The 17,914-nt window shown below is 42.0% G+C and overlaps 1 protein-coding gene across 5 annotated transcripts in view; it reads right to left on the bottom strand.

Annotated features, from left to right (window-relative positions):
- UNC13B (unc-13 homolog B) overlaps window positions 1-17,914 on the bottom strand; it is a 212,801-nt gene that overhangs the window by 130,703 nt on the left and 64,184 nt on the right. For 3 of the 5 annotated variants that reach the window (XM_080573395.1, XM_080573397.1, XM_080573396.1), the window contains exons 8-11: window positions 17,162-17,384; window positions 14,896-15,021; window positions 2,071-2,397; window positions 63-153 (exon numbers count right to left, since the gene is read on the bottom strand). In XM_080573395.1, coding sequence (XP_080429521.1) covers window positions 63-153; window positions 2,071-2,397; window positions 14,896-15,021; window positions 17,162-17,384 — 767 coding nt within the window. The remainder of the gene's footprint in view (window positions 1-62; window positions 154-2,070; window positions 2,398-14,895; window positions 15,022-17,161; window positions 17,385-17,914) is intronic. The other 2 variants (XM_080573398.1, XM_080573399.1) reach the window with 1 other exon arrangement.

Here is a 17,914-nt window from a genome sequence, read left to right as displayed (position 1 = left end):
TTCAGCCACAGATCTAAAACTCAGGAAACACAGAGAAGGAGGGAAGCAATTCTCCATCCTACCTCTTGAAGCTGCAGTCGAACTTTGCTAATGGCTCGAATCCAATGGGCTCTTGCTGGAGAAAATGGTGGTGGTTCGTTGTCACCGTGGTAGCTTAAGAACAAGAAACAGAAAATCCCTATATGGCAAATGTTCATATGTAACATAAAGATTCAGCATTACATAGTGCAATCACAGCTTCAGCTCTGGAAGCTGAAGCAACCAACAAACTCCTCGCAAACATAGCCATGCACACATTATGTTAAGTGAGAAACTGAAGTAGAGATTTTCTCATGTACAAGAACTATCTTGGAAACTGATGAGCTGAAAAATATAAACTAGGGTACAATCCTAGTCTTTTGGTGGAAAATCCACATAGATAAAAGCTTAGTTCAAAATATTTTCATTATTAAAAATAGCTCCAGGAGAAAGAAGTCATCAGTCAGATCATCAGAAACGCTGTCCAAGATTCCTGATCAAGCCAATTCAGCACAGTGGTATCATAATTGCATACAAAGAAGCAGACAGAAGACTTTCCATCCTCATACCTGTTGCAGGTCTCTTCTAACCACTGCCTCTTTCCACTCCTACTGCTAAGAATTTACAGCCTCTTTTCAGTGGAAAGGCTGGCAACAGGGCTCAGGTATGTTTTTCCTAATCCCTGCACCTGTCTCACTCTACTTTTTCCTACAGCTTTTCAAGAGGGCACAAGTATTTGGCAGCAAAGCTTCACCTCTGCACCCCACAACACATTTTATACTCCGTCCTCATGATACATTGGGCCTTTGATTGTATCCCTTCCTTTGTATGCTGTTGAGGTGTCAATCACCCTGAGATGCAGAAGGCACAGTATTTAAAATAGCTGATAGCAACAAGCATCCATGCTACACATCTAGCTCAGGTGCAAATCCAGAGACCAAAGTTCAGAGCTAAGTTCCCTGTGTATTCTATGGAGACTGGCAAGTGTTACCACAGTGGAGAGAATGGGAGCCAGTGATGCAGTAATAAACTAGATGCCTAAATTAGCTTGGAATAGACTACGTGAATAACCCTCCATGTAAGCAAATATAGGCCAGCCATTCTGGGACAAGACTCTGTAATGAGAAGAGGAAAGTGAGTCAGAGTTTAAGAACAGATTAACACTCTTGCTAGTCTTGTTTTCCTTTTTTATATCTTTAGTGTAAGAGTTGCCTACACATGAACTGCTGTCGTTAATTCTTTCACATAAGCACAATGACACCAGTGTAACTGTACAATCCATACTGTAACCCCCAAAGACTACAGACAGGCAGACATCTTTCCATGAATCTAACTGATCCATCCATCTTAACCAGAAGAAAATAATCCCTCATGCTTATGAAAATATAACCGTGTCCACACTAAGGGCTGCAATGATTTAACTACCTCAGGAAAAGATAGATACTCTCAAACCTAAGTGGTGGAATTTGAAATTCCTGTAAAACCTATACATAATCCAGAGCATTACTCCTCCAAACTTTGCTTGCAAACTTTTGAGGACTGTCTTCAATACTGTCAACAGCTTGTAAAGCCCAAGTGCAAGGATAAGAAAAGCTGCCATCATGAGTTAGAGCAACACATCAATTCACATGGTAAGTCTACAACCTGCAACTACATAAACAGTAACTCTAGCTGTGGTAGCTTACTATACAAGAAAAGAACGAATGCAGCTCCAACCATCACTAGATGGCTGCTCATGCATAAGCCTGATCACACATGAGCAATAAAAGCAGCTATCTTTGGACTAAACTACATTTATCAAACAAGAAACAGAAAATGCAGCAGTTAAATTTTAAGGGATTAACAGGTACATAGAAAATACAGTTTAAGTTTAGTCAAAGTCTCATAAATAACTGTTTCTACACATAAAAATGTTTCACAGATCAGCAACACCAAGCTTGTTGTAAAAGACAACTGCAAAAACAATATACATAAATTTCCACCAGGAAACAACAGGGACGAATCCTCTTTGAATGAGTTGAAAAGATCTCAGGAATAGGGCACTTCACCTACCTCACTTGGGCTCTTGCATCAACATCCTTGGGCTTGTCAAGTGCCAGGGGTAACTTAGCTGCAGAGTGATCTGTATGCTTCTCCTCTGTCTCGCAGACCTTCTCCTCCCCTCCTTTGCTGCGAGGCTCCTCTTGCTCCCTGAGCCATGTCTGGCCATCCTTCTGGTAGCTGCCCGAACTGCGGTAGGAATGATTTGACTCCCTTTCCTGGTGATCGTCATCTTGCTCAGAGCCATGGGCACTTTCATGGGAATGGTCCAGCTCACTCAGGTGAGAGCTTCCCTGGCTGACATTACAAGAGGAGCCATATCTACTACTGCCAGCAGGACTATGAGAGAATAAGAAAGTCCGTCAGATAAAGCAATCACTTTGAAAAATGAAAAGCAATTTACACATCTAAAACCCTGCATGGGACACTAAATATACTAAAAAGATATGTTATGAAGTCATACCTAGCAATTATGCCTCCTGAACTAGGTCTAGACTTCTGAACTTCAAAACTTGGGTAGGCAATAGAAATACACAGCCTACCACTACATAGATTATGTATGATACGGAGTCACAAAAATCTGCCGGGCACCAATTGTTCACTTCCCCACCCTACATCATCTAGACACTGCCAGTGAAGATATTCTAATAGCCAGAGAGGAATAAAAATGGAAACATGGGAATTCAGAGTGGAAGTGTTTGACTTCTACAGTTTCACTGCAGCTTAACCATGACCATTTAGGCTGTTAATAAGAAGTTAAGTTTGTTTATATTTATATAATATGATTATAATAAAATATCCTGAAATCAAGATCAAGGTTAAGACCACCAAACTTAAAACCTGTTACAAAAGCAGAGCAATTGTTCACAAAGCGATGCTGCATATCTCACTCCAATAAAGCCCTCTCAACAATTTCATTTATGCAAAAAACAAAACAAAACAAAAAAACATACCACCACTCCAAGGGCGTGATCTCTATGATTCAAGACACCACTTCCAGAACTGAATCCCCAGAATCCTCACACAAATTACAGTGAATGGAAATTTCTAAATTTCTCATGCAGTCAGGAAAACTGTGGCTCAGCCACGGTAAATATTTCAATCCAAGAATTAAGCAGCACTAATGTTTCTCTCACTTGTACAGTAAGGAGAATTTGAAGCCAGACAGGAAGTTTGGGGAGTGCAGTGCAGCAACTGTCAGATCAGAGACAGAACCGCTTCCACTTACTAAATGCATATCTGTGGGTGATTCAAGTCTCCAGTTCAAATTTTGATGGCAATTTTAACTTGACACATGCACAGGTCTGAATACAGCCTCATGAAATACTGATACTTTCCTTTAGTAGCTTCCCTAACTGCATGAAATACCTTTTGCAGAGATTTTAGGAAGAGCAAGCCTTAGAATACCTTCACTGATATCTCTGAAAATGTTTTACAAGCATCAGTAACGTGAAATGAACCTATTTAGTTCTACAATATGTTAGCAGTAAGTAAAGTTTTTCTCTAAAATTAAGTTTTTACTTTGCAGTTTGAAAACAACAGGGTTATTCCTTTCAGTACCTTATCTACTGTTGATTTTTCTTAACACACACAACATAATTATCACTAAACAAGAAAGCAAAGTGAATTGTATGCAGCAGAATTAACACACAAAGAACTAAATTTCTGAAAGGCTAATGAAATTAGCACTAAAAGCATTTCATTCAGCAGGACACAGTGCAAGAGCATGGGAAATCCAATCAACACTTACAGAAAAAAGAGAGGAGAAAGTCAAGAAAATAGTATAAGGGTTTGTGCATTACTAGTGATCGCGGTTTACCACATCCCCTGTGACAGCTATCAGTGATACCAAAAACACTTAACAAATACAGAGGGGACTGAGCTACTAACATCAGACACCAAGGCTAACATCTACTGCTGCAGTATTGCATTATAAATGGTCAATCAGTTGAAACCATTTATTATGCCTGATTTGTAACTAGCCTTTTCTCCTTCAGTTGTTCCACGCTATTCAGATCTGCAGGCTGCGTGCTAGGAAGAAGCACGGCTCCATTAGGAGCTGAATCAAGCTCAGTTTCTTTCAGTTCAGGCTGCTCTGGTGCATACTCATCTGCCTGATCTTTCTGCAATTCACTGGAAATCACGTTCTGCTGATCTTCGGGCTCTTTATCAAACTTCTCTCCCAGCTCTTTGTTGGATGCATCATCAACAGTGCTTGCACCAGATGGTTCTTCAGAAAGTTCATTGTCTACAATGTCAGGCTGCTTTGAAGACAAGTTTACTTCTATATTTGCATCAGTCAGTTGATCTGAGACTGCAGATTTTGAGTTTTCATCTGAACTGACTGTTCTTAACACCTTGTCATCTGGTTTTGACAAAGCCTGCGGTGGTACATGTGGTTCCCTTTTGGCAAAGGTCTCCTTGTTATCTTTTTGCCAGGGAAAGGAGAAATCTAGCTTTTTCCCAAACACTGCTCCTTGGGCACTCTCTGGTTTACTCACCTTTTCTTCACTGCCTCCTTCAAAGAGACTTGAAGAAAGTTTCTTAAAGCTGGACATGAGGCCCTGATCTGTCCCTGCTTTATTAACAGAAGGCGGCTGCTGAGAGAAGAAAGACCCAAATGGCCTTCCAGTATCAGCAGATGACATAAAGCTGAATTTTGGCAAACTGGGCATGCTTGGTATTTCGAAGACCGTTTTACTGCTGTTTGCATCTGTAGGAGCGTTATTAGGCTTACCCTGTTTCTTCAACTCACATTCAGAAGAAATCCCTTCCTCAGGTATCTCATTAATTGACAGATTCTTTTCTTGTCCAGCAATTTGCAGTTCTACCTCACCTTTTTCTTGTTCATCCAGCTGAAGGTGTTGAACACTGGGCTCATCAACAGGAGCCATGGGTTCTCTGCCATCACTACTGATCATGTCTGGCTGGTCAATGCCAGCATTAGCCTGATCCCCTGGAACAGCAGGCTCTGATTCAAGTGCAGCACTCTTATTTGATTGGGAAAGGTCTGTGTCTGTCCCATTAACTGGGGCTTCAATTTCCAGTTCAAGCCCACCACTAGAGCCAGTCTGAAGGGAGTCAACAGCTGCTTTGTCTGTAGAAGCATCTTGTTCCTCTGTTACATGTGAAGACATGTCTAGCTGGCATGGACTTACCTTGGTCTGGTCAGTGGCCTCAGCCTGCTCTGTACTGACTGCACTACTGAAATCAGACTGGCATGGTTTAACATCTATCATCTCAGAGGGCTGTGCATCACTAACCAGCTGCAGAGCCTCCGGGACTTGACTTTCACCAGAGACCACTGCTTCTGGAGTGATCTTCAGAGGTTCCTCTTTACAGGTTTCTGAGTTCCTGTTTTCATCATTTTCTGTTTTCGTGGGAGATTCTTTTGTGAAGTTCTCTTCTACTGAGACAGGCAATATGTCCTGCTTCAGAGAGCTTGACATATCTATTTCAGACTCCCTGGTTGCAACACTATCTTCTGTCTTCCTAGAGTCTTTTGCTGGAACAGACCCAATGACATCTTTCATTTTGCTGCTTTGAGGTTTAGGGGTGGATTGTGGAGGCATCTCTTTTGGAGATTCTTTTGGACCTTTGAAGATGCCAAAGAGATCGTTTGTGAAAGCTGGTGCTGGGCCACTTGGGAGGGATGAGAAACCAAAGAAAGAGGAGCTTTTCTTCTGTGCAGTAGGAGGTGCAGGAGCTTGCGGTTGAGAAAAGAAACCAGACAACGTTTTAGGAGGTTTCATTTTTGTCATGAAGCTTGAAAACATTTCAACTGAAGAATCCAGTACCGATTTATCACCCTCAGATTCTTTAGGTTTGTTTTGCAAATTAGATGGCTCGGGCGTTTTAGAAATAAAGTGTAACTCTTGTGCCTGTTGTAACCTGTCACCAGGAGTTTGTCTGGGTAATTTATGTTCCGGCAACTCATGTTGTGCACATACTTCTTCAGAGGCTACTTCATTTTTTATGTCACTTGCAATATTTGAGTCATTTGTAATCATTGAATCCATTTTACCATCTAAGTCTGTACTATAATCTTTATTTTCAGAAGCTTGTTCTTTTGAAGAATATGGCTCTTCTTTATCAATAGGAAATTCACTGTCCGTCTTCCCTGTGCTACCCAGAGCATCATCTTCTGCCCCTAAGGAAACAGTCTGCTCATCCTGAAAATGCTCCTGCACATTGGGAGTCTGAGGGCAAGGACCAGAAGCATCCAAACTGATTCCAGTGGTGTCATCAGTCTGAGGAGGCTTTTTTAAGTCACTCTCTTCAACTACCTCGGCAACACTTTCTGCATTTTTCACTGCCAGCATTTCTGACTTGTTTTCTCTCATGGTGACTTTATTAAACGTTTGTTTGCCAGTCACTACTGCAATAATATCATCAACTTCTTTTTTATTGTCTGCATCTTGCTGGCTGGCACAACTGGAAACTTTGATACCAGAATCATTGGAAATACTTTGGGTCATATATGGCTTAGAGTTCACTGGTTTAGCTGGTTTTGTATTAACCTCCTGTCCTGGAGTAGTTTGTGGCTTTTCATCCAAAAAGGATGTCAAATTGAAGAAGCTAAAGCTAGTACTTTTTTGAGGTACGTTCTTGTCAGCAGTTGGACCGCTGGAAAAGAAGGAGGGCAGATGAAACAGCCCCTCTGTTTCTTGCTGCTTTGCGCTAGCAGGAGCAGGAGCGGGTGCTGAAGGCTTTGGTTCGTCTGATCCAGTGAAGAAGGAGAATATGCTCCTACCGGCTGGCTGTGGCTTTGGAGCAGTGATATCAGAAAAGCTGAATGGGAAACTGAAACCTGATTCTTTAGGGATTTGATCTGGCCTTGGTTTTGTCTGATTAGTTGTGCCACCTGAACGATTTCCTCCTTGTTGCTTTGGTCTGTCTGTGGGTACACTGCTCTGTTGCACAGCTGACTGATTCGACTGGCTTATATTGGGACCTACAAGCAGTGGCTTCTGTGAAGCAATTCCAGAAGGCACTTTCTTACCCTCAGAAGACTCCTCCTCAGCTTTTCTGCTCAGATGTTCCTTTTGCACCCCAGGGCTAGGAGAGATCTGCCTGTCTGTGCCTTCCGTTCTCACCCCTTCCTTAGGAGTGGAGGACAGACATGGCATACTAACACTCTGAGGACCACCAGACTTTCCAGTTTTTTGTCTTGATTCAGCCACAGTTCTACTACTGGTTTTTGGCAGAGTTGCAGCGCTTGGTGTTGGCTGAGAAGACACAGCTTCCACTTTGAAGAGATCTCCAATGGATCCAAACAAGGATGAGATGCTGGAGGCTTCCTTGTGTTCTGGATGTATCACCTTTTCTGGTTTATCATTTTGACATTTTTCCAGATCTGGTGATGGCTGTGGTGCTTTACTTACTTGTGTTTTGAAGAAGTCAAAAAATCCAGAAGTTTGGGTTTTGTTAGCATTTGAACTTCCAGAAGAATCTTCCCCAAGGCTGAACAGTTTCAGAGCACTTTTAAATAATGTTTCCTCGGGCTCAGGGGCTGGGTGGCTCTGATTTGGCTGTGGCTGACTGGGTTCATTAATACTCACATGTCGTTCGAGATGCCTGGAAGCTGGCATTGCTTTAGCAGGTCCCTCTGCTCTTACGGGCCTGCCATCTGGAGCAGTTTGGCTCAGTTGAGGAGGAGATTTTGTTAATCCTGCTTTTTTAACACGGATGTTTTCATTCTGGTTTAATTCCAGCTTTTCATTTCTAGCAGCCTCCAAACTAAGATCTGACGAAGTATTTCTTCTCAGTTGTGATGTAACAGGAAACTTTTGCCCTGCCTGTGCCTCATCTAATTTTTTATTTGGTACAAGTGATAAAACATCAGTTTTATCTTCCGATGATTTTGACCACTTGTCTGCTCTCTTCAAGGAAGAATCTTCTGATGTCTCCGAGTCAGGACCTGAAGACTTTCCAATCAATCCACCCAACGCAGAAAATAGAGAGGTAACTTTGTTCACTGGCATTTTCTTATCTTCTTCAGTCTTTTTTACTTCTGTTACTCGTTCAGTAGTTGCCACAGTTTCTTCAGCTTTAGGAGTAGATTGAAACAGATGGAAACCAAAGAATCCTGATGATCCGCCCCCAGCAGTTGTCACAGGGACAGCCTTATCCAGTTCCTTGGTGTGGGCTTCCTTACTCAGCGATTTATCATGAGCCCCTCTGGAATGTATTCTAAGATCAAGGGTTACCGAAGATTCCTCGGAATAGTTCTGGGTTTCCTTTTCAGGTCTAAAATCGACTTTGAGTTTTTGAAGTTTATAACCCGAGAAGTCTAGTGGCTGCTCTCTCTGATAATAAATGGACTCTTCAAACATCTGTGAAAATGTCTCCAAATTCATGTTCATTAACTGATCACTCCTCTGCAAAGCTACTGACAAATCCAGAGGTTTATTTGTTGAATAATCATCTAAACACTCCTCTTCAGCAAACCAAAATAGCTCATCTTCATTGCCAAGAGGGACCTTAAAACCACAAACAGCAATTGTGTTGTCTTCCAGCACAGCTCTTGGAATGGAACCCATCTGAACATTATAATCCCAGCACTCTGGGTAGGAATAAGTCTCCGGAGCACACACATAAACGTACTGCCCAGTGGGATCAGTGAGCAATGAATACACATACTGGCTGTCACTGTACATGTAGTATCCACAATCTCCATCTTCTGATGGCCACCATACACCCTGCTCAAGCAGCATCAGCCACTCCTGATAGTCCTGGCTATAGGATGAGTACATAAAGTTCTCATCCATACTTAAAGTCTCTTGGTCAATTAGGGTCCACATAGTTCCATCACAGCCAGAGGAGTAGCTTAAATCCATTGGCAGCTCTTCTAACGAGTAACTGCCATCTCTCTCAAAAGGCGGAAAGTTACTGTAACTTTCATTGAGAGAATTAGCAGTCCACGCGTCATTTTCTTCTGAACAAAAATCTTGAAACGTTAATTGGTCAAATGACTCATATGACATCACACTTAAATCCAAACTTTGTCCATCAAAATTGGCATTAGTCTGCCAATCCATCACATTTGCATTTCCATCCTTTTTACAGAGATTCACTACCATGTCATTTTCAGGCCAGTCCATTAACTGAGGCGGCAGAACAGAGTTCTGGTTTAATACGTAGTAAACTGGCAGGGCTATTTCTCGAGCGTCAACAAGTTCCCCCACTTCATATTCCCATTCAAAGCTAGAATGACTTCTTGTTTCCTGATAAGCTGAGTATTGCTCTGTAAGGTTATGGTTTTTATTAGTCAAATTAAGAAATTCATTTGACTCTTTCTTTAAAAAGGTTGGAAAACTTCTAGATTCTGCATCCTGATAAGCAACTTGCCTACTCTTTACAGACTTTCCAGATAAGTCGTGTACCTTGGCTTGAGGATTTAGAGCATCAGGGGGCACAGAATGCTCAGCTGGCTTATTTACTCTTGTGCTGGGCAGGTGGTCAGTAGTTTTGGAAGATTCCACCATTTTCACATTATCCAGTTTCTCCTTTGGTTTGGGCAGCAGATTTTTAAAGAAGCTGGAAGTTTCCTGCTTCTCTGCAGTGCTGCTTTGGGTATCAGAAGTCATTCCTGAGTCACTGGATTTTCTCTCCAAGTTAGAATCCTCACTTCTATCAAAAAGCTTCATGAAGCCAAGAGAGTTTGATTTCACCTTCTCCTGCTTACATTCAGCCACATTTTCATTTGAAGCAAATTTAAATAAACCAGAAAATAAACCAGAAGAACTGCTTTTCTGGCTATCACTCTCATTCTTAACAGTCAACTCACGGTTATTGGCAGTGTTTTCGTTGGAAGAAATGTGAAGAAATCCAGAAAGAAAACCTGGCATGTGCTTCTTCTGCGTATCATCTGCACTTGCAGCTTCTGGCCCTCTGTCTGAAGGGATGGATTCAACTACACTGTCATTTAAGTTCGCATTTAGTCCTTTTGGTAATCCTCCTTTTAAATTTCTAGGTTCTTCCTGAGCATTCTTAGTTCTCTGCTGCTCTCCTGCAACCATAAAGGTAATAGAGGTGCTCTCCTGGTGTTTGTTTCTGCTTTCCTGGGCAGTAGATAACTTTTCTTCATTCATGTTTTTGGTTTGTTTAAGTTCTTCCTTGTGGTCTGATAAATCTGGAACAGAGCTAGATTTTAATGAAATGGCATTTTCTAAATTCCTGCTTCTGTTTTCAGGCAAAGAAATGTCACTAGAACTCTGATGACTTGTTTGGTCCTTAGAATTTGCTAGATTTTCTGCAGAGGAAAATTTAAATAATGAAGGAATAAAGCCACCTTTCTCCTTTGTATTTTCTTCCTTGTCTGAAAAACCCAATGCACTGAAAAAAGGAAGTTTCCTGGTAAAAGGAAATGAGCGTTCTTCACTTGATGAACTGTTTTGTCTTACATCTTCCTCAGACTTATGGCCTTTAAAAAGCCCAGGCATATTTTCTTTCTGCCCTGGTTCAGCAGAAGGAAGTAACAACTGACTGAAAGACTTTTTGAGTGGACTGAAAAAGCTTTCAGGTGCTGTACCCTGATCCTGAGGCTCTGAATGAAATTCCCCATTAGCTCTATTTTGCTTCTTTCCCAGTCCATGACCTGCAGTATGCTGATCCCGTAAGTGATTTGCAGGAGGCTGCTCCCTGGCAGCATGTGTGCCCTCTTTTATGGTGGCATCTGGCTGATCTGTAACATGATGCAAATCTGACTGCTTCTGTGGCACATCCTGCTGCTTTGGAGCCAAGAGACCATCTAAATTGGCTTTCAGACTGAAGGAACTGACAGAGTTTGTGAGCCTGCCAAAGATTGAAGACACAGAAGTGCTATTTGTGTTTACCTCTGCCTCACTTTTAGTCTTACTCAGCTGTGCCTCGGGAACCATACCGCTGATCTTGTCTGCCGTCTGTCCAGACGATCTCTCACTTCTGTTTGCCTCATCGGCTTTCACAGCATGGCTCTTCTCCTCAGTGTGCTCCTCTTTTACGACTTCTTGTTTTGGCACTTCCTTCTCAGAGAAGATCTTTAAAGGATTAAACATGCCTAGAACAGAATTCATAACTGAATGCTGGTTCTGCTGGCTGCTGGTGGTGGTTTCCTGTGATTGCTGGAGATGATGCGGTGTGGAAGACTTACTGTCCACCTGAGTGGTTTCTTGCTTGCTGGAGTTTACATTCGGGGCTCTTTTATCACCACTCACCTGGGATGGTAGCAAAGAGTGAATGGAGAACTTTGTGTCAGCTTTACTATCTGCCGCCATTCCAGAAGATGAACTCTCGCTTTTGGGCTTGCTAGGAAGTACATTTGAGACTCCACCTTCTGATGAGGTTCTGGTTTCTGTCTTCTCTGGAGTGGAAGAAACAAGCTTTTCAACAGAGGCTGTGAGCTGCTTTGTGCTTGACCCCACCTTTTCAGTCAAAGAGCTGAACAGGGAATTCACAGTATTCTTCACACCTGACAAGTCTGGAAGAGATTCAGATTTGCCCTTGGTACTCTCCTCCGCAGCAGGATGTTTGGTCTGTGCAGACTTCCTGGCTTCTACTGAATTATCAGCATTATCCTGCTTCAGTAACATGCGCTCAGCATTTTTTCTTGTCTCTGGCAATGTAGCAAATTTGCTGATTTCTTCCTCCTTTTCAGCCAAGTATTCTGAAACTGTTTCTACCAGACACTGAAGTTCATCCATCGTGTCTACATACTCCTCGCTGGGTTCTTCAACAGGAGACAGTGTCAAGTCTTGCATAGGATGACCATGCTTGCTCCCTTTAGTCCTGTGTTTTTTATTACAGCTAGCCTTTAACTGGGACCCTGAATTTGCAGGGTAATTAACAGTGAAGTCTCTCAAATGGCTGATGTCAGAATCACACCATGTTTGTGAAAGCATTGCGAGTTCCTCCATTTCCTCATCTGAAACGGGCGAGTACTGAAACTCATCAGAAGCACTGCTGTCAAATTCCTCTAGGATATCCAGGGGCACAAAAGTATTATCTGGCAGCCCTATGTGTTTCATTTCTTCACCATTACTGAGGTGAAGTGAACCCTCATGGTTCACTGTCTGTTTGTTGGGCAACTTACCACTTTTAACCATTAAGCCATTTTTGTATGGACGCAGGATGGGATAAGCAGACAAACCTTCCTTATCTTCAGATCTGCTGGTATATTTTCCAGTCCTACCATATACTGGGAAATCATCATTAGGTTCAGAAATAGTTGCCACACCATTGAAATAATTTTTTTTCTCCCTTGGAAAGTGCAGACCTCCGTTACTTTGCAGGCTCATTTGTTCACTCTCTTCAAGACTGCTGTATCGCAGTTTCTTTTTCCTTCTCCTATCTATTGTATCATACTCCTGAGGATACCTAGGGACATCTACAGATCCTGACTCCACACACACATTTTGGCAGCATCTTGACCTTTCACAGTGATTGAAATTTTCCCTTTTTGAGAGAGTTTGCATATTTTTTATGTTTGCTTCCTGCCAACTTCTATTCTTATGGCTCTTTTCTAAGAACTCCTCTATTAGCAGTTTTCCTAGCTCTTCATAGTTACTCTCTTGTTCTTCTTCTCCATCTTCAGAATTAAATGGAATAATCCTGACTCTGTCATTCCTAGCTAGAGATCCTTGTCTAAGATGAAAAATAAAAGGGGTGGGAGGGAAAAGACAAGAGACAGAAAAAAAAAGGAAAGGGGAAAACAACAGTTTTTTTAAAAAAAGCTTTAGAAAGGACAGAAAAAAAACAGTAATGAAAAACATGCATTAAATAAAAGAAAATTAAAATGAGAAACATCCAGACATTACAAAACTGAAAACCTGTCAATCTACCACCATTAAACTTCAATCAAACCGTCAAAAAAAAGCAGTATGGGTTATGATATTCCACCGGTTACAGTTGCACAGAATTTGGAAATGCCTGTTTGAGAGAGAACAGCTTTTTGTGATCAAGTGAGGGCACGCGGCCTTAGCTGTACCAATACTCTGCTGCTACTTTTTTAGGCATGCTTTAAAAAAGTCAGTTATTACAGTAACAGGACTACTTTAAGATACTGCACCCACGCACACCATTCCACTATGCTATGCATGCATTTCGGTTACTCTAGGCAGCAGACTTCAATTTAGCAGTATTAGCAGTATTCATAAAGCCCACAGGACACTTTGTTTCTCCCAAGGGTGGCTAAAGGGCAGTGAATGTGTGCAGGGACTCAGCAATGACTGGACTCCAAGGAAGAAGAGACAGAACAAAATACGAACTGTACACACCATCAACATGAGGAGCTCAAGTTATGCCACCGCTCCTGTTTGCTGTGAGTGCTCTCACCGCAGGTAACGCACTCCCTCTGCAGATGCCCTGCAGCGTGGGCAGACGCAGCACCAGACCCCTGACCTCAGCTAGGGACAACTGAGCTCACGGCTGTAGTTACTCTGGTTGTGATGCCATGAGGTCTGGTGGAGAAGTGGACAGAAGTCTGTGCAGAGCAAGGATGGACCATTTCTTTGGGTATCTGAGCCCTGAAACCTGGGACAAGTAGAAGACAGGCTGATTATCTTCTGTCCTCCACCAAGGAAACTTACCCTCAAGCCTGCTGCCTACATGTGCACTGACAGCAATCTTCTCCCCTCAAGGGGCTCCTCCGAAAGCAAAATGAAGATCTCTGGGGATGCCACTGAGTCAGAAGGCAAAACAACCCATTGGTGATCGATACTAGCCCACTGCCAGCCTGAGAAGCTTTTCAGGATCTGTACTGCCCCATTTGCAATGCATCTGAACAGATCCAGCAACCCACTTTGTTCATTGTGAGAGAACAGATTTAAGGATCTAGTTTTGCTGTCAAACCAGCTGAAGCTTCCCAGAAACCCAAATACATGATCTTTGGGATTTCAGGATTAATTCCTAGCCCAGGATCAAAAGGATTAAATATCAGTTGATCACCAACCCAAAACCTAGTAGCAAGAAAGCTTCGTGTTTGTCTAAATCTTCCTAGAGTTCCTGTACAAAAAAATCAAAATGCTCATCTAAAAGGTGCACAGCAACTTTGTCTCATGTCATTAGTTGTCAGGAACTAGGCAGCATGGAGGTGCACCCAACCTGATACTCTAAGAGCAGATCAAGAGAAGAGAAAGGGCAAAGGGTACATGGGCTTTGTATGGATACTGCTAATACACCAAGTCTTCACCTTCACAGGCTGAGCTGCCTGGGCACCCCAATGTAGGATGCTGGTGGGATAGCACTGAAAGAAAAACAGGTCATTGCATTTTCACTATTGCTGGTTTACTGCTTCATTTCCATCAGTATTAGCTAACTTGCACTAATTGGAAAGATACTCATTACCTCAAATGAGTCCTGTTGCACACGGTTTAGAACACTTCCTACACTTCTTGCTTGCAATTTTAAGTTCACAATGGGAATGACTATCTTAAAAAAACTAATGAAATTGAAAAGACTCACAGGGCCACCACAGTTACTGGATCAAGCCCTTCCAAGTCTGAGCTGAAAGCAACGGAAGCTACGTGAATGCATGAAGAGCCATTACCTGTAAATGCTGAACCAACAATTGACTAATTTAGGCAAGAAATGATTTTTGTTTCTAAATGAGCTCCTTCCCCCAGGAGAGGTTCCTCTACTACTCTACAAAACATTTGTTTTATTAGAAAGAGACCAATGACAAGAAGTCCAACACCCAGGAGAGGAAAAGGATGTCAAGATCAGCCCGGCACTAGACCACCACAGATCTGAAACACAGCCAAGGCAAACAGCAAAAATCAGCTGAACTGTGCCACAAGACGACTTCACAGCAGCAAGAGCAAGGAGACAAGCACACAGGCTGCACAGAGGTTAACCCACCTATCAGACAGATCTAGAGAGTGCCTGCTCTCTAGCGAGCACTGGCGGCTTGTCATTTGACTAGACTCAGATGTGGACTCTAGGTCAGTTCGGCCACTCACAGTGGAATCTATGCTATCATATCGCCTTGGGAGTAAACAGGGCGAGAGCAGGGAGACATGGAGGACACATGGTTACACAAAATGAACATTGCAAGGAAAAATTAGTGCTTGAATTAAAAAATAAATAAATCTGTGCAGAAGAAAACTGCTATTTTGAAGTCAGACTGGCTGTTGGGAGCAAAACACTCTCCCAGAGCAAAGAATAGTATTTGTTATCCTTTGGAGAGAGGGGAATGAAACACGTCCTTCTATTAAGGGAATGCAATTATGCTTAACAGCCGATAAAGAGGATCAAAATTCTTCCAGCCAAACCCAAATGCTGTTAGGAAAAAAAAAAACCAGATGATAGTACAGCCAGTTCCAGTTGAAGCATTTTGGCATTTCACCTAATTCAAGACAGGTTCTAGCTGAACTTTGTCTGGTTCCTCTGGGTCTGCCCTATACAGCCTCCTACAAGCTGTCATTTCCTCAGCAATTATGAACTGCAGTCTGCCAGGAACTTCAAGCATCTGCCTGGTCCATGGCACACAAAGTTGCTAAGAGCAAAAGATAAATACATTTTGTTTTTGCAATACTCTATACAACTGAGTTTTGAAAATATTTAAGATTGCCCAATGTGTGTGTTTTTTTTTCCAGCCAGTTCTACTTAGAAACACCTCTCTGATAAGAAAAGAGAATCCCATGTAGCTTCTTTGGAAAGCTTATTTGCATTTCCTATTTTTAAGATTAAATATGTAGTAAAGTCTTGCTAGTCATGTAGGAAATGCACAGGGGAACAGGAATCCTCAAAGGGAGCAGGCTACAAAGCCCTTAGTTTTTAAGTAAACTTTATCAGTCTAGATTCTTTCATATCCATACGTTAAAGAAATAAAAATTAAAAAATCATACTCCATCTTAGTATTCTTCAACAGTTCAAACCAGAAGTCTTTTCCGTGGAATGTCATGTTACAAACACATTTATTCACTAGATATGGCTAGAAGTTCACAACCCACTGTTCCGCTTGGCTCTTCCACAAAAAATAGCTTCAATTCATCTTCACAGACTGTCAGCAAGATCTTCAACAATTTTATTACTATAAACTAATGGTATACAATAGCATGGAAAAAGGACTACCTTGCTTACATTAGGTATTTAACAGACTAGGAAAAAAGCACCAAGAATGAGGTCATACTGCAGTAAATGCATTTTGTTGGCTCACTTGCATGAAATCCCAGTAACAGTGACAACTTTAAGTGTTACCATTAAACTTCAGCTTTTACCATTAAAGAAAAAAAAAGTCTAAATTTAGCCTCAGCCATATTCAGGCAACTGAGTTCAGGTTCAGGCTTGAGGAAACAAGAACATTCTTACCAAGAGTGATGAGTTAGAACAAATCAGTTACAATGCATATAAAGCCCTACACCTCCAGCTCTGGCAGTATTTAAGAAGCTGCCTTTCTTCCACACCTGAGGCAGAGGCAGCAACATGCCCTGTTCCATAACCCCACTCTTATCGAGTTTACTAGCCCTATCCAAGTTCTTCTGCTTTCCCCTTACGTTTAACTCATCTTTTCTTTGAAACAGTGTTTTTGTTACATTTTTATAGCTCCCAGCTTTAGTTCACAACCGTTGATCCTAGTAAGTTAACTCTGTTATGCTTAATACTTTGGAACAATTGTGAAACTACTGATTTAGGGTCAAAAAGCTAATTTAGAGCCAGTAAACTTATCTTTCAGGCAGCCCAAAGGAAAACACGCTATTCAACAGTGTTGCATGATAACGGAAAATAATCTGTTTAAGACTTTCTCCTTAAATATGCTGCTTTGGCAGAGCTAATAGAAGAAGGGGAGCTAATCTGAAACAGAAAACACATCTGCCCCAAGAAAGAGGGGCATATCCTAATAGGATAAACTGTGCCAGACAGGGCTTTGTGAGCACACTCAAGCGCTGGCACCAGAACAACCTATTAGTAAGTGTCCTGGCCTTCAAAAGTTAAGGAATCTTAAGGAGTCTTACAGGTTTTTGCTGGTTAACATTAAGTCCCAGTGTTAGCAAAACATATCATACCTTCCCAGCAAAAGCCTTTCAGAGCCATTCTGCTGCCCTCCTCTGCTAGCACAGCACCTTCAGGTTCTGCTGTGGAAGAGTAATGGGAAAAGAAAAGCTGCCCAGAAGGCCTCACTCACCTGATGGCCACATGCTCACGATAATCCAGGTCATAATTTTGTAGGGAGTCAGCACAGGATTCCCGCAAGACTCCTTGTTGCTGCAGGCGTGATGGTACAGTGAACTGGTGCACAGAGGCATTGGGCTGCGCAGTGGTGTGGTACGGAGGAGGAATGCTGTTACTGGTCTCGCTGCGATAGTCACTGTCTCGATCATCCACAGCACTGTCAGCATCTTCAAAGGCTAAGAAACAGAAGTAGTTAAGGGCATGGCTCTTTAAAGTTGCTTCGCTGGGACAGTGAAGCTGATTTAGTTTTTAAAAACCTACAACAAAAGGCTATGTCTGCAAAGGATGGTCATCCACCTGGTAGCTGGTTATAAACTCTGGTTCCCTCAGTATGCACCAAGGAACTCCAGCAATTGCCTCCTCACCTTCCTTTCACTCTTCCTATCATAGGATTTTTCTCTTTAGTCTTTGCTAACAGGCAGATTAAAACATTTTTTATAAAAAACAGAGCAGAACAAAATAAACAAATCAAAAACAACTCAACATCAAAACTTACAGGTTCTTTGCTACTGCCAAAATGAACTTTTAGATGCTGGGGAAAAATATTTCCTTATGGAAAGGAGCTCTTTCTTGGAAACTTTTATTCCTTTTAGCTGTAATGCTTTCTCTCCTCTCAGCAGCCTTAACCACTGTTCTAGAACTTTGGATTTTTCATTTAAAACATGTTTTTTTGGTAAAGGTCATAGCTTAAGTTAAGAGAAACTAA

The sequence above is a fragment of the Anser brachyrhynchus genome (assembly GCF_964034855.1).
Source record: "Anser brachyrhynchus genome assembly, chromosome: Z".
NCBI lineage: Eukaryota > Metazoa > Chordata > Aves > Anseriformes > Anatidae > Anser > Anser brachyrhynchus.
The sequence above is the reverse complement of the archived record's forward strand: the minus strand, read 5'-3'. Positions and strand labels throughout refer to the sequence as shown.